General features: G+C 43.6%; 1 protein-coding gene across 1 annotated transcript in view; it reads left to right on the top strand.

Moving 5' to 3' along the window:
* The first annotated feature begins 18,773 nt into the window (after positions 1 to 18,773).
* The window catches only part of ARFGEF3 (ARFGEF family member 3), a 92,779-nt gene continuing 87,830 nt past the window's right edge, over positions 18,774 to 23,722 (top strand). The window contains exons 1-2 of the mRNA XM_059831388.1: positions 18,774 to 18,858; positions 20,014 to 20,065. Coding sequence (XP_059687371.1) covers positions 18,774 to 18,858; positions 20,014 to 20,065 — 137 coding nt within the window. The remainder of the gene's footprint in view (positions 18,859 to 20,013; positions 20,066 to 23,722) is intronic.

Below are 23,722 nucleotides of genomic sequence, written 5' to 3'. Positions count from 1 at the left end.
CCTGTTGTAAATCCAATTATTTTATAATTCATGGGTGTTGTCTTTCAGCAGCGTCTTATGCTGACTTTCCTCCATGTCCAAGTGCCCTAATTCTACTTAATCTTTCTTCAGGCATCACAGCTGTAATACCTAATTAGCATCACCAAAACAAGGTAGTCATTCAACCCATAAAACAGGATGGGGATGGGAGGTACTCGATGTAACCTGCAACAACCACTCCGGCAGTATTTCCAGATCGAACTTCAATTTCCTCACGTGTGCTGAAATGCTGCCATTATCTGAATTTAAAAGAGAGCAATTTTTCTGACCAGCTCTTGTCAGTAGCCCTTGGTTGAACTCAGCTTACATTAGAGACTCATCTGGGGCTAGCGCAGCTGAAATAAGCTGGCTCTGTGCAATTGGCGTGCTGTTGAGCCTGCTTCAAAAGCCTGGTGAAAATACTAGGACATCAGCGTGGCCCGCGAAGGTGTGACTAACCCTTTCTCATTCCAGCGAGAGACACCTTATGTGACTCCATCGGCCTGAGATGACCTAAAATCTTAGAAATAAAAGGACGGTAAAGAACCCTCCTCCTTCTGTGCACGCTGTGCCTATGATTGCTGTACAGATAGCCGTAAAGGTGCATGTGAGCTCCCCAACTCCAGTTTTCTACACTTAGGTTGTGCAGAGGCCTCTGTATTGTCCTGGAGGTGCGCCGGATGAAATCCCATCTCTATTAAGGGAAATGGTGGAATCCCTGGTGGCTGGGATTTTACCCCAGAGCTCTCTAGAGGCCTCTGGCTCACTTAGATCATGCCCACACAATATCCAGGGTCTTCAGACAATTAAGGTCTACAGGCTTGTTGCTGCAACTTTCCCTCTTTTACCTCATCCTCTCATTTGCATTTTCAAAAGGTAAAAAAGGAAAGCATCAAATACAGAATTGTGTCATCCTTGACCTCCATATTAATTTGGGGTTTGTCTCTTTTCCAAGGCTGCAAACTGACCATCTTTGTGCATGATGTTAAAGAGTGGTCACAAAGTGCTAGGAATTGCCTAGCTACCACTGAAACTATTCCTGCAGGAATGGGAGCTTGGTGCAGCATGCGGACACTATTTCCTAGAGCTTCTAATATTTATTTTTGAACCACGCCTCCAAGAAAACCCAAGGTATAGTCTATACTTAGGCATGAGGGTCTGGGGGTTTTCACTGGTTTTTGGCTTTGTTTTCTTTTAACATAAACTTCGATTTACTCAGAAGTACAGAGAAGACTTACTAATTCCTGTAGGGCAGCATGCTTGCATTTATTCTGGATTGTGTGTTGACATCAAATAAGTTGAGAGAAGATGTGTTTTGGAAAATATCGTATTTGTGCAATATCGGATACAAAGCTGGAAATGCCATTGCTGTAACTCTGATCTGCAGGGATACTGTTAGTTTTTCGCGCCATTCTGAGTACGGGCGTCGGATTTGAAACCCAGCTGAAGTGAGACCTGAGATTTCTCCTGCGATTACACTGCTTTTAAAAGAGCATCTGACGCAGGTGGACTCAATCCCGTATTTGCTGCTTCCACCGCAGGTAGCCTGGCGGAATGGGGGTCCGCGCTCCAGGTTTCCGGGTGCAGCGGGGGGTGCCGGCTGCCCTGGCCACCAGGGGGCAGGAAACACCGCCAAAAAGCTGGGCTGTGCCCCGGGAGGGCAGCGCGGACCTCCCGCCCAAACCCCCTCCCCGCAAAGGGGCTTCTGGTGTGCCGGGACCCTCAGCCCGGCCCCGCGAGCCTCTCGAGCAGCCTGGCCAGGCTCGGCAAGGCCCTTCCGTGGGCACAAAGTCAGCTGTCCTTGTTCCTGCTCCTCTGGCAAGGAGACATGTGGGCGCTTAACTCCCCCTGAAACCGCAGGCCGGGAACCCGAAGAGGAATTCCTCTCGCTCAGCTATTTCAGACTGAGGCTGAAGTGAAGAGACACACGTCTGGTGGTCTCCCCACTGATGATGGAGAGCCACCCAGTCTGCGAGGTTCGCTCCCGTCCACACACCCACACCACAGACGTGCATAAAGTAGAGCCTAATGCCTTTATGCCTTCCAGTGGCACTGCCTTCCATTTGTGGGTTTGAGTTCACTTCGGGAGCCAGAAGCTGCTGTCCTGCTGTCCATTCTTAGCACTGAGACTTTTTTATATCTATATTTTACTCAATACTTTTGAGGAAACAGTCAAATCTCGAAAGAGTTTTTCATTCAAGTATCTTGAGGAAAAAAGATGTTTGGCTTGCCAGATTTACAGCAGCTTTCCTTTCCACCAATATTAGCATTTCCTTGCATTAATCTGTATTTCCTGTCTCAGTTCCTCCTTCCCCTCTGTAAAGCCACGCACATCTCGAACCTGCCCACACAGCACTGTAGAAGACACTCACATTTTTTGTTCTTTCCAGCCTCAGCACAGGCAGCTCTAGTAAAATGATGTCTTGGCTCCCAGCAGCGGCATCAGGAGCTTTTGGGATAAATTTAATCTCCATGTGCACATCCAGAAGTAGACAGGGTACATTTTGTTGCACAGCTCCAGATTAAAGACCCTGTTTAGCTTTTACAAATGACTCACCCGATAGCTCAGTCCACCGAGGCCTGATTTCTAAGAGACAGTCTGGTCTTTAAGTAAATGCTCAAATGAGGGATCACAACACCAAATTAGCAGCACATGTGGACATGACGCTGGATTCACGCAGCATGCATGAACGTCAATACTTTGAGTCATTATTTTCAGGAGCAAATTGGGGGTGCTGTTTCTTTACGCAATCTCTTCCAAGCCTTGTCACAGCAGGAGCTGCCTCCGTGTTCCTCGCTGGCATTGACCTGTCTTCCTCTATTATTATGAAAAGCAGTAGTTATAAATAGTTATAATGCTGAGTCATCTCTCCCATAGCACTGGACAGATAGGAGAAATCTCCATCTATTTATCCTGCTGCAAAAGGCTCACCTTCTTCAAATCAGCTTGATCACACTTACAGGGTTAGCTTCCCTTTGCAGAAACAGTACTGTACCTCTGATTTTAAAAGCAGACCTTGAACACCTTGCTGTGATAGACAGAGCTGAGTGCAAGAAGATGAAAGAGGATTTTGCAGAAGATAGTGTCTATAAATGCCTAAAGTAATGGGAGAAAAAGTAATTTTAAAAATACACACACACACAGAGGTAACACAGCCGTGCATGACCAAGTGTGTGGGAGCAGTAGGAGAGGGCTGGGAGATGGAGGAGGGAGAACGGGGAATCACTGTGCTTGGAGGGAGAAGTTTCCATTTTGGCAAGGGTGCTGCAGGGAAGTGTTGCTTCAGCTCATGAAGTGTGACAGTATCTACCCGTTTCTCTCAAGTGTTGGTGAACTTGTTCTGTAAATACTTTTGTGCTTTAAAGTAGTAAACGCTGAGATGGAAGCATCGGATTTGCGTAGAAAAGAGTGGAGATAAGGGATTGAGTTTAAACACTGTCACTGGTAACAAGTAAGCACTGAAGATACGGGCTTACACAGAAAGAGAGGAATGGTAGGCAGGGGAAAATAGCCTCATCTTTTTGCTCCTCTCTTTCTAGTTTACACATCATACAGTAGAGAGCAATTAAATTGAAATATAACCTGTGGTATAGTGTGATCGGTTGGAAAAGTGAGACCACGAGAGACTTCAATTGATCACACAATAACAGATGGGGTAATAAAACCTGGGACAATTAGGAATATTTGCGGAACAAATGAAAGATCAACTTGCCTTCTGTTGCAGAAGCAAGAAAATAGGCAAGTGTTAAAGAACAATCTAAAAGGCAAATTGATGAGGGAAAGAACATATGGCAAAGATGGAAACTGTTAAATACACACAGAGGAAAATGTATGTTTTTAAACCATCTTTACAGCATGCTTGTTTCTAGCCTTTGCGTGCTTTTTTTTGCTACCATTTGTGAAGAAATAATTCCTTGGATCTCTGTGGTACAAAGCATGAAGGAACTAGGTCCAAAATATAGGTTCAGCAAAAGTTTAAAGAAAAGCACAATAGGCAGAGGAAAGAGAAAATGAGGCTTTATCACAGGTGGTCTGAACAAAAATGCTACCAAGAACTTTTTTCCCACACATATTATTGTAAAGGAGATTATGCCACGTGTAGAAAGGAAATGCAATTAGAAATGGGATGGGAATCAGCTCTGTCTAGGCACAGACACTACACTTTTCAGTGCAGTATCTAAACAGCAACATCCAGTGTATTCCATCCTCCATTCTGCTGGGAAAAGAAGAAACACAATAAACATGGGAGCCATCAATAAACTACTCAAATACTGGAATCTCTTGCAGCTGCTCAGAGTCCATCAGCAGAGTCTGCTGCAGGGCCGGAGGAGCCCAGCCGGCAAGATGAGGTGCCTGTGCAGAGATCCAGCTACAAGGGCAGCTCCAGGCACAGCCAGAGATCGCTCGCTCTCTGTGGGACATGCAGGACCTCACATGTCCGGCACCTCAGCAGCCCCAAATGGTCTTCAGCTTCTGAGTGAGGCAGATGTGCAGAGGAGATGTACCCAGATCAGTGCTCACTGCCATCCCCAGCTGGGCGCGTTCAGAGCAGCGTGGATGCGACCAGTGGTCCTCATTCAGCAATGACTGCTCCAGGGTCCGTCTGTGAGAAGTTCATCACAGACTCAGCATTGAGCAACCCCACTCCTAACATGGGCAGGAAGGCTGCCTTTAATCACGTGCTTGGACCGCAGATTTCAGTGAGAACACCAGGCCCTGTTGTTCCCTCACTCTGTACCCAGTTCTTAGCTAGGAGGGTCTCGAGAGTTCACTGGACTGTCCTGTATTTAAAAGAAGGACTTGCCAGCTATCTGCCAGTTGCAGGGGTGACAGGGCTGTGGCTCACACATGGGTACTACCCACTCGTGTAGTAGGATGAACAGCAGAGATGTATAAATCCTCCCCGGGCCTCATAGCTGGATCTAGCCTTGTGCAATTCTTTGGAAGATCAAAAGTACAGTTGAACAGAATTGAGGTCAAAACCCTGGATTTAGAAGTAATACCTTTTTTTCTCTATTTCTATGTTTGTTCTAAACAAGTAGTTATTTTTCTTTATGCTGCAATTCCCCTTTCTTACAGTAGTATGAAAAAGAGAAGTATAAGAAAATGAAATGGAGCAGTCCCTACCTATCCCTACCTACAGCCCCATTTGAATATATCATATTGAATCTTGTCATTCACAGCAATAATGACACTGACAACATGGAGACAACAGCAACACTGATGCTTATCACCTGGGCTACACTGCAGAGCAACGTGAGCTGTGTTCTCAGCAGAGCTTTTTCCGGGTTATGACTCATGCAGAGCCCTGCTTTTCTGCTCCTCTCCCACCTACTCTGACAAACAGGAGAGTTACAGGCAAATAAATAAATAAATAACCAGCTGTTATTATCAACCAGAATTCAGTAAAGAAATTTAATAAAGATACTGCTACATCTCCTGCATGCAGGTACATCTGGATCTTGAACCCAACGTCACACTTATGCAATGACATGTGCCTTGCCCCCTCCCACTCTGAAGCCTCAGTCAAGGCTCTCCTGTTTCAGGCCTTCTTCTCATTTACGGTCATTTACCTATAGCAGTAGGCCAGCAAAGAAGGGAGGTTTCTGAGGACTCTACAGCCAGGGAAGAGTAGTTGGAGAGGTTGGGAAGAAGAGATGAAAAGGCCAGAGGATGCAAGCAGTAGGGTAATGCAGGAGCAAGTCTGGGCAGTGGGTGACAGTTTTCTGACAGCTGCTCTGTCACCCTCTTTAAGATCTTTCCAACGATGTAGGTAGGGTTTTGCGTTACAAGGGTTTCACTTTTCTCTTTTTTAAGGATGGGTATGTCTATGTGTCTCAGCACAGTTAAAGGTAAGCAGATGGAAGTTACAAGAGCGAGACAGTGTTTACCTGAGGTTGGTGGAGAGTACCCTGCACCCTACCCACAGTAGCAAAGTTGAGACTGTAGAGATTTCAAAAGCTGAACTTCTGGGCGCAGCAGTTTTGTACCATCTGGTTAACTTTGACAAAGTGAATTAACATAGGAGGCATCTGTACATCTGGATGGGAGAGCGTATATGCTCTATGAGCCTGCTTTGCCTACGCTGCATTTCATCTTTTTGCCTGCTTAACGAAGGGGCAAAATCTTGACATAATTGTAAACTCTTGACTACCTGAAAGTAGGACTGCCTTTATAAGGCTCACCAAAAAAAAGGACCTCAGTGTCTGTTTCAGATAGTTAGGCACAACCAGAATTTAAACAGTAATAATAACATGAGTGTTCATGTATGACACATTGGGATCCAATCAGGATGCACAGCCAAGTGACTTAATCTTCTATGAAGATACTTTATTGGGAGCCCATTAAAAAGCTGCTATAAATTCATTCTTTTGTCTGAACTGGCATAAGCATCTCAAAACATAGCAACAGCTTTCCAGTTTCTTGAGTGTTAGACTTTTGGGCTCATCTTTCTGAAACACTTAGCAGTTTCCTCTCCTCCAGTCATTTTATGTTATTTTCTTTTTTTTTTTTTTTGGGGGGGGGGATATTTTTTGGTGTGCTAATACTGCAACAGTGAAGCTCTTCCCTCGGGCTGGTTTTATTTTATGGACATCTGAAACATTTGGGATCAGATTACATAGTGGCAAGTAGGACAATGGCATTGCGGTAATGAGCTGGAGGCTAATTTATAGGCTTTGCAGATGTGAATGCATTAGCATGCAAATCATGAGCAGCCCCTGCCTATAAATAAAAGAACTTACCTTGCCAAGAGGTGGCTGTCCCAAAAATATAATGAGCATTACAAACTATAGGCAGGTGTCAGATTTCAGCTTCCTTTGTATTCTTGTTTGTGCTTCTCTAAGGGAGCATTTAAAGATAAAATGTATAATACAATGCATGGCACAGGCAGTTACAGTCTTTGCTGCCCAGTGCTATTATTACCTTTTGCCAACTGCCACTCCTTCATTTGTTAGAAAAAGAGCTATTTAGACTTGTCAGCAACTTTGAATCACATTGGTAGTACTCTGAAAAGGAAGGATGAACTGCTTGCTTAATGCACTGAACTGTGGCTTAGGAGAAATTTTCACAGCTCTGCTTCAGACATAGCTCTTCCTCAGACTTTGCGTGTGGCCTTGGGCAAATCATTTAAGCAGTCCATGCCATCATTTCTTTATCTAAGAAATCGGCAAAATTAAAGTTTGTTTTACCTGTGTTTTCTGTTCAGGTAGTGTTCTGGGGTAAAGCCTGTCTTTACTGTCTATCTGTAGAGGGCTGTATATGTTGGCACACGCTGGGCACTCCTGGCAGCAGAAATAACAGCAGAAATAGCTTCTGAAGTTACAACTCCAGAAGATACTTAGGAATTATCTCAACTCCTATGGCAGCAAAAATCTAAGTTTTTTTTTTCTTTTGGAACTTGATGAGACAAACTTAGTGAGACTGCACTTACTGATGCGATTGACTCTATCAAGCCATAAACAAATGCAGTGCTGATGTCTCTATGACTTTGCAGCTTCCTGCCACTCCCTACTTCCCCAAAACCTTTTAATGACAGAAGAGCAAAAGCAGCAAAACTGAGGAATTCTACAAGTTTAGTCAAAACACAGTGCTTTGTGGAGGAGAGAATCCCTGAGTATCGCCTTCGTTCCCTAAAGGAGAAGCTCACAGTGACCTCACAGAGAACTACGGAACCATTAACTTTTGCTGCTCACAGAGCTACTCATTTCTTCCTAAAGTCATATTTTTTTGAGGTTTATTCCAGTGGAAGAAAAATCATCCCAAAAGTGAAGTAGGTCTGCTGGAGAGAAGGCTCACTGACAGCTTTGCTTATTTTATGGACATGTTACATCAAGCTAAGCCTTTGCTATCTGCTCTGCCCCTGATTGTAAATGGAAAAAAAACCCAACCAAACAAAAAGAACAACTCACAAGAGCATCAAGGAGATAAAAGTGATTTAACTGCCTGTATATGCTCTGCCAACAATGCAGCTTGCACTGAAGATGTTCTTTCTCATGATTCATACACAAATCATGAGGAAAACAGTTCACACACGACACAGTAAATTTCCTGCTGAGCTGTAGTTTTCTTGAAGCAAACCTGACTCCACAAGAGGGTTCAACTGTACTTACATGAAATTATGTGAGCTTTATGTAAGGCTGTCCTTAAACATTTTTTATACTCTTTGCAGCTCAGGCAGTGAGGCACAGTAGGGTGTGAATTATTTAAGGGATAATGCCCATGGTGGAGGAATTCGTGAGGGAATAAATGGCTTTTGTCAGTAACTGAACACCACAGCAAGGCTGTGAGGTACCTGAGAAGCACAAAAGGCATTTATTGAAAATATGTCCCGGTGCCACGTTCAACAAGGAAAAAGTTAAACAAACACAAGTGTGAAGATTGTGGTTTTCTGACCATGTGAGAATTTGGGAAATCTATGCAGCTAGTTTGCTAGAGGGAAAGCATCAGAAAGCATTGAGGTGAATAGATTAATGGGGCAAATAATTAGGAGGGGGGAAAAAAGTGATGAGATTCAGCACACAGAGGTGTCAATAAAGATGCATGGGAAGCTTACATGTTGCACTCAGTGATAAGTCCTCATATTGACATACAGCTTGTTATATGGTATTCTTGCCGCATTGTTAAGCACAAAAAGTAAAGACATGAACCACCCATACAACATAACATAAATCACTGTAATGCCCATTTAAGGGTTTTCCCTTAAGAAATGAAATTATAATCTAATGTGTTGTATTCATCTGTGGAATGCAAATTCCTGTAGAACTGGATTCATTGTGAGCATAATGGGGAAAGATCATTAATGAAAAGATTAACAAGCAGTATTCTTATTCCTTGAATTTCTCTTTAAGTTAATTAAGTTAATAAAATTTAATTAGCAACTAGACATTTGATTTTCTCTTAAGATTATGAAAATAGAGACTCTAAATTGTGGTATGTGTATATATATATGCTTCAGCTTAAAAAATATAGGTCTACCTCTTCTGCTGGTGTAACTCTACTGGACCATCTTCTGTGACTTTGAAGGACCTGTGTCAGCTCACAGTCTTGCAAATACCTACAGTGGTTAACCTCTATTTACAGCAACAGCCTTTGAGAACGAAGGCAGAGAATACAGGAATTGCCGCTGCCCTCCTCAGAGGGTAGAATGCATGCACATACACTGAAGCATCCGGCAACTGCAAGAAATATGTGAGGTATGTTAACTTGTGTTATTGGGAAGGATTGCTTCCACTGCTGAAGGGAAATCCTGTAACAGCAGTTGACGCCTTCTGCAGGAAGGTGTGTCTTCATTCAGTGGCCAATAACAGTAAATTAGTTTACAACATCTGCACAAGGCTGAACAGAAATAAATGGAACCTGGCAGCGTAATTAAAAAAAAAAAAAGAAAAGAGAGAGACAATGATTTATATTTCATATACTTTGTATTTATATATCCTTAGGCAACATGACTAAATCCTCTTACTCTGATATCTACATTGCTATTCGTTAATGAGTCAATGATGCTCTGTTCTTCTGCGCCATAAAGATCAGCTTACTCTTGGCATGAGCATCTATTGGACTAATTTGTTCCTGAATGAAGAAATTATTCAAGTTAGACACTTGGTATTTAAGAACATAATGTTTTCATCTTCCACACAGATCAGAAAAGGCAGAGTAAGTCAAATGAACAATATTCTCATTACTAATGACATGTGACTGTATGAAATAAACATTGTATCTGTAATATAGATATAATTTATAAAGTTGGCTGGCATTACAGGTGGGACTACCTTAAGGTTACCTGGCAACTGCCACAGTACAACCTCATTTTCACTCACTTTGTCAAATACTAACCAGGGCTGAAATCTTCCATCTGGATGGGAGCAGGGGTGATTGCTTTGCATTTCTATCAGATTAGTTTCACTATTTCTAGACAAAAGAGAGAGGATAATGTTTTGCCAATGTTAATACAATCTGATAACCTTTCTTTAAGAAGATGTACTGTCCCTGTTTGTTGTCTTGAATGATTAAAACAAAATGCATGAGTGGCTTATGTATCAGGGTTATGCTTTTTGCTGCGTTGTTGAAAACTTGTCCAAATCTGTCCAAATTTCAGAAAATCAGTTTACACATGTTCAGTAAGATCACTAGTTTTTATCAGCTAAAATCTCTGAAGAGTGTTTTTATAGTTATATGCTAACACTCTACTCTGTAAGGGGCTAAACACAAGCTTTCCTGTATTTGTAAACCTGCACACCTGCAGGCTGTCATTAGCGTGTGACCCAGGAGCTGAGAGCAAGCAGTCTTGCTTGTCTTGTATCGTAATTGTGTCCGCATAACTTAGTAGTGCCCAACCTAGACAGAACTTGGTCACTCATGTCCTAAACGGAGAGTACTGCAGTAACACATAGCTCAATCCAAGTTACTCTAACCTAATTCACACTAGAACTGTCCTACATACAGCAATATGTCATCTAACTCTAAAGATCTATGAAGGGATAGGTTTCTTTTTTTTTAAAGAAAAAAGCCATAGACAGAAGGGCTGACTGAGGTTATACATTGGCAAGGGCCAAGGTAGGCTGATGCTCATACAAGGCAAACTGGCCTGGCAAGAATTGTGGCACAGGAAGGCAAAGAGAATAGCTGAAAGCGCCTGCAGAAAGAGAAGAGGTGTGATGAAGCACAGAGAAGCTAGGGCAGAACCCGAAGGCCGGGACTGTGAGGAGGCATGAAGCTGAATGAGCATCAAGACTTCATCGCAATGCACAGGCTGCACCTCCATGTTCTTTTAATAGCTGTGCTTTTGTGTGTACATTCTAACTAAATACGAGAATATATGAGACAGAATAGCAAAGACAGATGAAAAAGAAATGAGTACAGAGTCATCATCTCTTGTAAACTAGCTGTCAGGAAATCATAGCAATATTAATTCAGAGCATCTTTAATTCAAGCTAAACGTCAAATATTATTGCACATGTCTGAACATTCATTGGTGTTTAAATTTTACACAGAAGAACTGTGTTAAGATCTATTGTCTTTTTGTAAAATATGCCTTATACACAAAATTATTCTGAGAAATAAATACCTGAAAAGGCAAGTACCTTATCCTCCAATAAAGGAGCAATCTTCTTCAGTCTAGTGGTCTGGCTTCTTATTATTCCTATCTCCCTGTTCCTTACAGGCCCAGAAAAAAAAAATATGTGGGCAAACCAGTACAGCTACTGTGCAGCAATCCAAGCTCTTACAGATCAAAGGGGAGAGAGAGCACATTGCAGAAGTAAAGGGTTATGGTAGAAAAGCCCCTCTCTTTTCATATCAGTGGACGTGAAATCAGACAGTTCTTCTGGTTGCAATTGTGGCAACATAACATGAGGGAAAAGAGTTGCATAGGTCCAATCATGTACTGCTAAAATCAGTGAGGCTTACAGTAGTACTGAAAGCAAGACTGCTGCTAGGTATGTTTAAGATCAAGCCAACAAAATACACTCACTCTGTATCCCTATAAATAGTCATTGTTCTTTAAAGGACCATCATTCTAATAATCTCCCAAACATTTTCATCTTTTTCCTTTCTGCTTACCCTACAGTATGATGTAGATAGCAAGGAACCCAATCTAACAGAAACCAGATGAATCTGTAGCCTTGGTTATTAGGTCCCTTTCCCCCCAAGGTTTTTCATTTGTAGACTGAGTGTATTCGATCTGGAAGCTACTGAAATCCACACACAGAACTCTGCAATGCAATTCTTTGAAATCCCTTTTCAAAATACATGTTGGGAAACACTGTCTTTCTGCTAGATTTTCCATTTAATGTAAGAGCAATTTCCAAAAGCCTTAAAAAACATACATTTGGATATCAGTGCTCTCCCTCAAGCCTACAAGGCTGTGTGGTTGTGTGCCTATTGCTGTAATAAGAGCTTTTGTGTGGTTCAATATCCACTTAGCACTGGATTTTCAGATCATGACTTAGATGCAATTACTGTCTACTCTTAGCAAGTTGGAAGCTGAATGCTATATTTCCTCTGATTATATCTCCAGAAGTATATGCCAATAACAATCTGAGCATTGATTTCACATTGATTAATACTAGTAGTGAAATATAAAAGGGCATCACTCAATGCAAGTTCGTCGGTCAGCTTATAGCAAACTGCTGTCTGGAACAACATCCCAAGAAAAACCTCCAAGCATGGGACTATACCACAGGTCTACTTACAGGTCGACTTTACTGTTAATTTGCAATCTAAGTGTCAAATCCAGGAACTCGGTCCTGTGCCCAGTCAGATGGCAGAGAGAGATATGTAAGTAATTAATAGTCTCCTAATTCATGTTGGAAGTATTGAACATGCTTTGCCTTTGAGATGATGAGAAGTAGTGTCTGCAGGGACAAGAGCATATGGAGAGTAACAGATCCTTACATACTGTGGAAAAGCTTTAGGAGTCCAGGGCTTACCTTCCTTGAAATAAGTTCCTACTTATTATTGTGTAGAAAAAAGCATACTAAATAGGAACCAAATTATGTTTTGGAGCTAACTTGCTCTCTTAATTCAGAACATTTTATCTTGTAAATCTTCTAAGTTGGTCTTTAAAGTTGGCAAAATAAGCAGCATTGATTAACAGAGTCAAACCACATCTCAGAGAGTTCCAAGGCAGCATGGAAAAGAAACAGGAGAAATTTTCTCATGTTTAGTCTTTATATGTGAATATTATATGAATGCATAAAAAGTAGGCTCTGACTTGAATTTTGCCACTATTGCATTGTAAAACTGACAACATTCCCCTGAAACCAGGGAATTCATTTCAGATTGATCTATCTGTGGCAGAACAGAATCTGCAAATCAACACTATTAAATAAACTTCTACTTAATCCGTCCCTTTGTGCTTCTCTTTACTTTGCACTATACTTAAATTTAGGGACCTGTCACAGGGGAGCCATACATTAAAATTTGAAATAGTGGTATGAAAATCTATTTATCTACCTTAAAAAGAGCGTATTAGGTTGAAAACTTACACAATTTCAGCTTTTCTAGGAGTATTTCTAGTACTTCAGCCCATTTATTTACATGCTTAACACAAACAGGGAATGCAAATCCCAATCCATTTCCTGGCTGGCAGAGATGTTCTTAGGTCTTGCCGACCTTTCTTGACTTTGCATCATAAGCATCTGACAGCTGTAGATGCCATGATGTCCTTGTTTTCTCATAATGAGAGACATCTTTTTCTCAGTCAAAGGCCACAACAGATTTCAAAGCAGTTTATGGCCCTTAATAAGTATAATGCATTTGTAACTTTGAGTGACCTACATTTCATACAGCTACGTGACAAGTTGTCAGTTCAGTATTTTTCTAGACACAGCTTCAGAGAGTTTGGTTTTGCCTATCTTGCATATTCCAATTATATGATGGCTAGATGGTACAATCCTGATTTTAGTATTCAAGCCTTCGAATGTAGTGCTGTTACACTTTTAAGCTCTCTTTCCATAGATTAAGACTATGGGAATCCTCTGGATTACAGAGAGAAAGGTGGGACACAGTAGTCCTCCGAAGTTTAGCTGTCTGGCCAACTTGGAACTCTTGCGATATCAAGTTTAACTCCACAGTTACTTGTAATTTCCTTTCCCCCTGAAGCCTTTTCAGTAGAGTCTGATGGAAGAAAGAGAGCTTTTATAGTTCAAAACTTCATGCTGCCTTTTCCCATGTATTCACTCTTCTTTCCAAACTCTCGTTTGAGGGTAAAGCAGAACTGCAAATGGTACAGAGAAGGGCAATCAGTATGACCAAAGATCATATATGAAGATTAAATAGAATAGTCCACTGTAGACTGGAATAAAAACAGCTGAGGGACAACACACTCAATGCATAAGGAATCATGAATAGTGGGGAGAACGTGAATAGGGAAAGCTTATGCAGTGCTTCTTACAGTACAAAAGCTAGGTAGCATCAAAAACCTAAGCAAAAAGAAGCTAAAACTGTACAAAAAAGTATTTTCTTTTGTTTGTGTGCAACTCAGCTGTGGAACTTGCTGCCACAGTATGGCTGTGAAGGTCAAAAGCATAAAAAGGTTCAAAAGGAATTAGATACATTCACAGAAGAAAAATCTGTCAGGTATTACTGAATACATAAACCCACTGTGTCAGGAAGTACCTAGTCTGCAAATTAATAGAAACTGGGAGAGTTTACCAAAGGAAGGGGCACTATACCCTTTCTACCCTTTCTTTAAGAATCCCCAACTAACTTTTGTCAGGAATAAGGTACTGGGTAAAAGGGACCTTGATCTGACCCAGAATAGCTGTTCTGCGTTCCTGATACCCTCTTTGATTGCCTTTGCAATTCCACAGAAAGATAGGAAGATTATGGTAGGTTGAAGGCAGTTAAAGGGATTTTTGCTTTTCCTCTGTCTTTGCAGAAAATATGTCTCAGCAGGGCCAGAGAGTCTTGTCTCTTATTGCTATCCTGCCATGGATCTCAAGACTTTACTTTTGCTTCAACTGTTCTTTACAGAATAAATGATGTAAGGTTATGTTGAACAGACAGTGCTGCATATATGGTAGCTTTATTCACAGCTCCTGCCCCAAAGGGTTTTTCTCCTTAACTCTCTAATCCCCACAGTCAGCAGCACCTGTCGTCGCTGTGCTTTGCCTTTGTTCAGCAAGGTCATGCTGTGGAAGGTGCAGAAAGCAGCGCCTGCTCAGGAACGACTTCACTGAGCGCTCAGCTAGCCTCTGGTAACTCACTCTGTAATCAGGCAAACAATGACAGATGCCACCCTATCATCAATAATATGGTTACTGTCTAGACAACCAAAACTAAAACCAAACCCTGACAAGGGTCTTGCTTGTCCATGACTTGCTGCCTTCTGGGAGAGGGAAGGAAGGGTACCTACCTCTGGTATCAGGTGTCACAAAGGTGTTAGTGAGCCCATGTCCCAGCTACAGCCCCCTTCACTTCAATATTTTTGAGCAATTTGTCCTACATAAAGGGTGTCACACGTACAGAGCTTCCTGAGGAAAACAGAGCCCAAGCTTCTTTTGCAAGTCTGGTCAGTCCAGTCATGGGGATACTTCTGGGAAAAGAGTAATTTTGAAAAATCTGGCTAAGCACCATTTCTGAATCATGGAACCAGGTGGTTTTCCTGTCATTAGAGGGTACTTCTTAGTATTTTATAATTAAACTGGAAGATCTTCGCGACACAGCCCATCTCTTTGGTCCACACTGTCTAGCGTCTGCAGTGTACAATGAGATCCTGACCAAGCATATTGTTGAAACGGCCAAAGCACGGGTAATAAATGAGTGATAACTAATGGCAAATATATGTGATTATCTCACAGTCTAACATGCCCTTGTCTCATACTTTTCCACTGTACATTTGGTTCTTTTTTAGGATCTCAAAGACTACAGTGACAGGGCAGGTGTGTGCATGAGCAATATGGCTATGTGCTATGGTGGGCAATATGGCTGTATGCTATGGGAAGAGATTTAAATTAGCACCACATTGCCTTGCTTGGCTACTGGAAGGAGCAGAGCCATAGTAGCATGGAGATCTCTGAAGGCAAGCACATGCTGCTCCTTAATTCTGCTTACTAGCCTAGACAGAGAATTGTAGTATTACAACTCTATCACCCTGCCTATCTTGAGTAGCTTGGCTTTGCTTACACACTTCTTGGCTGCATTCAGAGCTGTGGATATATCCTGGGATATAATCTGCATTCACATAATGCGAAAGATCAGTAGCACTGCCAGGTCAGAGTCCCAAAAGCATGCTGCATATCTGCCACTGCATGTTAGTGATATATAATCACTGCATCCTGCAGACACCAGACCTGCATAGGATCCTACTGACTTCCAGTTGGGCACGGCTTGAGCTGTGCAGGGGATCATCAGAGCTGAGTCCTGGGTAGCCCCTACCACTGTAGAACGCTGCTGGCTTTCAACAGCCAGGACATGGCAAAGAGGACTCACGAGCTGTAAGAATGACCCTAGAAGCTTGTCTCTTCATGGCAGAAGATAGGAGGTTTTTCCTCCATCATCCCTACTCTGTACCTAGACTTCCAGATCTTGTGACATTCTAGGCCACTTGCCTTGAAGGGGAGCCCAAAGCGTATGATTAAATGTGACCTCCTCCCTGTGCAAAGTGCACTCAGTGACTGACTTCCAGCAAGACATGGTTACTGTGTATTTATGTGATTACGATAGACAACGGAGACAAAGATTGATGGACTCCTGTTCATTTGGAGATGGAGGGCCTTACATAAAAAGTGTCAGCAAGCTGACTCATGGTACTCTCACATACATTTGCTTGGGAAGATTCATCATGGCTTACTTGTTTTTCCATCTGCATAATCTTATAGGCAGACCTTAATATGCTTTAGAGAGCCTGAACATGACCTTTGTTTCTCTCACTCTGCTGACATAACTACTGGGAAAAAGTGTTAGCAGCACAGAATCCATTTGGCTTGAAGACATTAGACAGTGAGTGAAACACAAATAAATGCAAATCTTGATCCAGTGACATCAGCATCTATGAAAACACCGTAGCTCTGGTGAGGATTTCAGCTGCAAAGGGCTTCCTGTAGAGACCACAGAGAAATTAACTAGTGAGTTGACGATGCACATAGCTAGAAAATAATTTAAAATTCAAAATTAATTCAGTTTCATCAGTGGCTTCCTGAAAATAAGCACTTAATTATTTACATAGATACATATTTATCTTTTAGTGTTCCACAGGTCAAATGATCTCTGGTACATTGCTTCTACATTAAAAATACCTCAGACAGTCCTTTTTGTTGTTTTCCCTCCAGGAGAAAAAAATCAAAGACTTGAAAAGACAGAAACCAACCCTCATGCTCATTTCCACTAAGCACATCACAGAATAAAGAGGAAGCACATAGGTGGGGAACAATTCATCATCACTTCAATTTGAGCCTTGACTTAACAGCATCATGGTTCACTGACAACCCTGGCCACTAGCTATTACCAGCTGTTCATTCCAAGGAAAGTGGCAGAGCATGGTCAGAGATAAGAAACTTTGGGAAACTACTTCCAGTTTCTTAGAGGTTGGCTTACGCCCTGGAATCTGAAGCTTAATGGTCTTTCTTTTAGAGCTTTTTTTGTTTTTAATCCTTAGTATTGTAGCTCTAGGCATTCCCTATCCATCTCCAAACCTTTCTGGCATCATTCTAAATCCTTCTCTTCAGACTCGAGTTTTACACTCTGGCCTTAAAATGCAGCTATGGATTATGCATTCATTATACTTGCGAACATAAGCAGGATCAGCCCTCCTAAGTATTTGGATAAGGGACAGCCTTTGAAAGCCCAATATCCTATGGGGAAATGCTATGGCTGATTCACCAGGTGCCAATATTCTGTCTGGTAATTCGCAATTGGTACTCTTCCAATTAGCAATAGGAGACATAACCGCTAATACCACCAGCTGCTACCTGGACTGCTTTTCTTATCTGTTGTCTTTTTCTTTTCCTATCCTGTTTGTCCTCTTGTCTCTTTTGAGAGAGATTCTGCAACAAGACAACGACATTAAAACACTCAATTAACTGATGCAGCCACAAAAAGGGCAAGTAGCCGATCCTAGAGATAACGCAGAGAAAAAACAAACTGAAGAAGGCAGGAGTTTTGCTGCATAGAAAGCATTTGGGGCGTGGGGAGGAACGTCTGAGCTAGTGGAGTGGCTGTTCTCTCTCCCAGGGGCTGGCTTGTTGGAGGGACACAGGGGTACACACGCTTCTCAAGGCACGGGCGAGTAGCTTGAGTCGTCACCTCCTGCACATGCCAGCTGGGAAGAAAGGTGTCGATCCCGCGGGGCACACTGTCATTTGTTTGATCCCACTGATTTCAGAGGGTGACCAGCCCCTGCACCGCTGCCGGTGTGCAGGCTCCTTGCCTCCCGCCCCGCGTGGCTCCGCAGGCGGGAGAGAGCGGCTGCCCAGCAGCAGGACTGCAGGGAGAGGAGCGCCAGGCCGGCCCGGCTGGGGAACAGGAGTCAGGCCCTGCAGGTCCAGGCCGCGCTCAGCAGCGAGGCGGTGGGGACACCGGCCGGGCCCAGGCGCAGGGCCCCCCGCCTCAGCCCTGCAAAGCCCAGAAAGCGTCTCCCACTCCCGGACGCGGGCACGCCGCCCGGCCCCGCGAGTCACCCGGCTGGAACCGCTGAGCCTAAACCGCAGGCAGACACCAAGCCCACCCTCCCGCTTTCCGGGGGCAGGCAGGCAAGGGCTGCCGGCGCCCCCCGCCCGCCGGGCAGGCCGCCGGTCGCCATGGCGACCGGCCAGGCCGCAGCCTGCCCCCGCCGCGTTCCTCCCCCGGGGGCGGCTGCCGCCGCGTGGGGTCGGGTCCGGCGGCGCCGTCCTCCGCTCCGCTCCGCTCCCCGGGCTTTCCAGGGCCGGCGGCAGCCGCCGCCACCTCTTCCCCCGGCGCCGGGAAGGAGTCCCGGCGCTCCTGGGGCGGGAGGAGGCCGCAGCCGCAGGGCTGTGCCCGCGGCGGGCGGGGCTAGGCCCAGCCCGGCTGCGCCACCGGGGCCTGCCCGGGGTGGGAGAGGAGGAGGAGGCGGAGGAGGGACTCCGCAGCGGCAGCAACTGACGTGTCCCCGCCATGGAGCTCGGCGTGATTCATCAGCGGCGGTGGGGCGGCAGCGAGGTGCCGCGCACCGTCCCCGCGTAGGCACGGTCGCGGCGGGGGCAGCCCCGGCACCGTTCTGCCGCTCGCACCGCCCTCCTCCTCGCCGCCTGCTCCTCTGCCCCCGCGGTTACGTGAGGATCCCGGGGGAGGCAAGATGGAAGAAATCCTGCGAAAGCTGCAGAAGGAGGCGTCGGGGAGCAAGCACAGGGCCATCAAGGAGAGCTGCACCTGGGCCATCGGTAAGGGGTGGGGGGCAGCGGCGCCGGGCTGACCCCGCCGCGGCCGGGCTGCCCGCGGGGGAGCGGAGCGGGGCACGGCACGGCCCTACCCGTAGTGGTGCGGGGCAGGAGCCTCCGACGGGGAGGTTTGGTAGCGGCGGGGCAGGGAGACCTCCACAAACTTGTTCCGCGCTGGCCGCTGAGCCTCCAGCGGGTGGGGAGGGACCGGGGCGCCTCAGGCGGTTCAAAATGCCCGGGAGCTCCGCGCTGCTGGAAGGGGCTGTGGCACCTGCTCGCCGTCCCGGAGAGCATCCGTGTCCCAGCCACCCCCGCCTCCTGGGTCTGCCTCGTGGGTCTTGCGAGCCAGATACGGGTATCAGTAGCTACCAGTTTCTGTGTATGTTGTGTATGTGTCTTCTTTATAAAAGCCCCCCCTTCCTAAAGCATCATAAAACCTCCTCCAGTACAGTTTTCACTGCTGGCTTATCTTCGGGCATCTATTTTCAAAGCTGTGTTTTTTTGACTGGATTCCGTGAGCTCTTTTATCCTTGCTGTATAATGGAAATAATGATAAATAAAATGAGTTCTTCTTTTAAGGGAATATGAGCTTAGGTACATTTCAGCATCCACCCATTTTCAGAGATTGGCTGTGACTTGAAGTGCTTTTGATGCTAACTACCTGGAACACTAGTCAGCAAGACCCTTAGCTTACATCAGCATAGCTGTGATACTTGAAATTGCTTTAAATTTTTATTTTTCATCCATATGTAGTTACAGCAATGCATGGTAGTTCATACCTGTTGCTGTCTTATTACTGGCCGTTCAGCTTGATGTGCCGTGAGTTGCTTCATTAATCGTGTGTTATCCTTGCACAGCAGCCATGCTAATATCCTCTATACTGTTCCAGTTTTAGTATACGTGCTGCCGAAGTGCTGATATGTGAAAGGGAGTTCACTAAGGAAAAGATGGTAGTTGGTGCCTTCTCATTGGGCACCCAGTGTCCTGATAAGTTCATGCAAATCTTTGGAGTCTTGGAGCAGCAGTGATTGTTGTTCTGTCAGCTGGAGTAGGTCTAAACTTTAGGATTGTTGGTTCAGAGATTGTAGCCAGATGTATTACTATGGTTGAACTCAGAAGTTTCTTTTAAAAGCCTTATTATTTCCTTTGGTTATACAGAAATGTTGGATTCTCCTGATGCTGCTATCAAGATACCTGCATATCAGCTAAGGTAAGAACAGTTAATGTTGGATCCTATGGAGCTGTAAGTATTTGTAAAAGTTATGTAAAATTTTGAATTAAAAGTGAGTTAGAGGAGAGGGCTGAATCTCTGTGATTTCTTTCGTTTGTAGATACACATATCTAGGCAGGTAGTAGTGAATAATTTGCTGATGAGCCCTTGGCCTCTAGCCATGAATGAAATGTGAGGAAACTTATTAAAATGGGCATGAGTATGTATTATGGTTACCCTGGGTTAGAAAGGAGGGCTGTCTTATGGTCTAAAGACTTTTCCTTCTAAATTACAGCCTTCAGTGTAAGTGATGATGCTTTGCAGTCTTCTCAGTGTGTTTGCTTTCTTTTAAATCTAGATCAGTTTTTGTTTACTGAAAATAGCTCTTCTAGAAACTGAAAGGTTATATCATCATATAGCTAGGACACTGAGTAGGAACTAAAATAATACAGTTTCTATGCCTACTTCGTCTTTTAGCCTGCTAGATTATCTTGAGTAAGCCTTCTTCCTTCTTCCAGCCTCCATTTATACACCTATAAAATGGGGGAGGTGGCCCTGCTCTCATTTGTAGAGCTATTTAAGATCTCATTTTGGAAATTCTGATTGTTATGGAGAAAGTAAATAGGCAAAATTATTCACTGTCCCTTCTGACAGAACTGTTAGGAAGCATCAGAAGAAACTAGCAAGTGCACTGTTCAAAACAGTGGGACCCTATTTCACACAGCTTGTAGTTAAGATGTGAAATGCTTAGGCTTGCCTTATTAGAGAGTGTAATGGATGCTAAAAGTTTGCATGGAAAAAAATCCATGGAAGAAATTGATTGAAGTCTATCAGATGCAAAGGTACCCCTTCTTATTCAGAAGTACTTCAGTCAAAGATGATTGAGTTTATAAGAGAGTGTGTAGGAGTGTTGCTTAAAATTTGGCCTGCCCTGTAGTCCTCCTAGATATCCGCTATTAGCTGCTGACAGAGGTGACACTTTTTTAATGCAATATTACTCTCCTGGGACTATTTTTATCACCTCGTTACTCCCCACTGCTCCTTTAAGATATGCTTGGTGCACCTTTGTGCAAGGAAAATTAGGGATTGAAGAGCTAGTTATTCCAGAGTAGTCACCAAATAGAGAAGGAATAACAGCAGTTCTTTTGCTGCTCTAAAATCCTGTCAGCTGCAGTCCACAAGGGGCCCCAAGTCAATGGGGAATGGATGTAGCACAGTTCTGACATGACCAGTGCCAGACACATACATTTCCAGCACAGGTTGGGCAGCTGAGAACAGCTGGATGAGTAATTCCCAGTAGCTCCATTAGAATTAGATTTTGTTTACTTGGCATGGTGGTTGGAGAAAACTTGGCTCTTTATCTTCCCATTTATCACCCTTCATCTTTAATATAGTGTATGGTCTCTCTGTTTTTAAGTACTATTCTCATTCCTTATGAATTAGTTAGCTGTTAACCACCTTTCTTCCTTTTTCAGTTGCCTACTGCTTCTTTACAGTATGCCTACCTTTTTCTCTTCTTCCTCCAATGTTCTTAATGTTGTATTTGTTTAGTTAGGTTTTTTTTTTCCACTGTAAATACTAATCTTTTTGAATGAAGCTAATACCTTTACAGGTGTAACTATGATGAACTAAGCTCTTAATGTTAGACTTGTCAGTAACAATGCACTCAGTATTACTGGATGTTTTACAAAATGAAGGATGGACTAGAGAATTTGAATAAAAGCTTTGATTGTGGGGTCCTTGGTATGGTTCTGCCACACAACCTCAGACAGTGTAGGAGATGTTGCTGTCACCAGTACTCTGAGGTTACTCTTCATTCTCTGCTAACAAGCTACTGCCAGAATCCAGGTCAGCACACTGGGCCACATCTTGGGCTGGAGTTCACCTGCATGATGTGCAAATTAGATAAAAGTTCATCTCCGCTTGGTATTTGTTAAAGAACAGCACTGTGACAGCTTGGTTCCTAACACTGTAAAAGAATACGTTTGAAAACAGAGCAATAGCAATGACCAGAAATACAGCCAAGATGGGTGCGGGATGGAGAATCCTGACCATGTCTTTTTCCTGCTTTCATCTTGATCAGGTGCAGATTGCATCATCTGCTGTAACACAGATCAGCCCCTGCTGTTCATCCACTTTGAATCTGCCATTTGCCCTTTCTGCTGTGATATTTTTGGGTGTAGTAGCAGAGCCTGGGGATATGGTCTGGAATTTTCTGTGGTACTAGAGTTAGGGTGGATGCATGTATCATCTTTCCACCAAGTGACCCTAATTCACAACTTGGATCTGAGATCCGTAGTGGTAACAAAAGTGTTAAAGGCAGCGTGCGAAATAGTTCAGGAGAAAAATCCATGTTTGTGAGGTCTCTTCCAAGAGTAGCAGCTGAATAAGTATTTAGAGTACTGCATGGCAGGGAAAATATTCCAGCTTGTTTAGTAGGAAAGTTTGGCGTGTCCTTAGAATGTAATGAATACAAGGAAAGTATATCAGCACTTCTCTACAGTATATTTGGGGAAGTTAATGATCTTGGGCACATCTATACTGCATAAGAATGGGGGACAGATATTCATGAACGGCCATGTGCAGTTGAGATAGATACTGGCTCGATGTCAGAAATAGTGAATCTAGTAAGTACCCCAATCAATATTGTTTCTACCTCTCCACAAAGCAGCATCTGGCTTCCACTAGCAAGTTGTGCTGTTGTTATTGCTGTTTAACAGAATGGCCGTGCCCTTACTTAACTCCTTCTTTTCCTTCTGAAACTGAAGAATGAATTCTGTTCATGAGGAGGAGAAGGTGTAAACTGTATACTCCCTTTTTTTCCCCTTAAAAAGTAAAAGGCCATTTGCTGGTTTTGAAACCACAGTTCTAGATGAGTAGAGATTCTTCATAATCTTTTCTTTTAAGATAGTGATCCTAGCGTGAGAATGGGGAGGACAAGTTATCTCTTTGCATTTCCTCAGACTATGACTAGTTGAATTCAGGGGTTTTTACATGTGTTATGTCAGCTACATACTTGTATCCACCGTACTGTTAGGGTAGATTACTTCTATGTTCTGGCTTGCTCCTAATCTATCCATAGCTTCCTCTCTTGTGTTGGGCTTCTGTTACTGAACACCAGGCAGGCCACATGATAGTTTCCTGAAATCTGTGCAATTAGTTACGGGGTTCAGCTCTAGCATTTGTACGGGAGCTGTTTCCAGCACTTGCCTGTTAACCGCTTAAGATAGCATGTGCCTGCTATGTTTTGTCACAAGGGAGTGCAGTGTCTGGACATTCAGCCTGGAATGTCATTCTTTAATTAGTTTGATAGAGATCTGTTGGATATATCTTCAGGGAGCTAAATGAGACTATTTTGCTGTTCAGCTTCCTTTGATGTTAATTGGATGGTGGACTTATGAATCCAAATCTCAGTTAATGACCTTGCATATTAATTCTGGTGAGGGGCATTATTTAAATGTCTCGTTTCCTAAAGAAATACAAATCTCCAACATATACAGACTTCCCCACAGAGTCCTGTCAGCTCTGCCTTGAGATAGGAATATGTGTGTGCTTTTTGAGTACTTTAACTTGTGATCAGACTGTTGAGTAAGGGTATGAAATAGTAAAGAAGATTAAAGTGAATTGGGATGGAAATGACCTTAAATCAGTTCAAGG

Source organism: Gavia stellata, chromosome 2 (genome assembly GCF_030936135.1).
Source record: "Gavia stellata isolate bGavSte3 chromosome 2, bGavSte3.hap2, whole genome shotgun sequence".
In the NCBI taxonomy this organism is placed as follows: Eukaryota; Metazoa; Chordata; class Aves; order Gaviiformes; family Gaviidae; genus Gavia; species Gavia stellata.
Note: the sequence above shows the minus strand (reverse complement) of the source record. Positions and strands in the feature narration are given on the sequence as shown.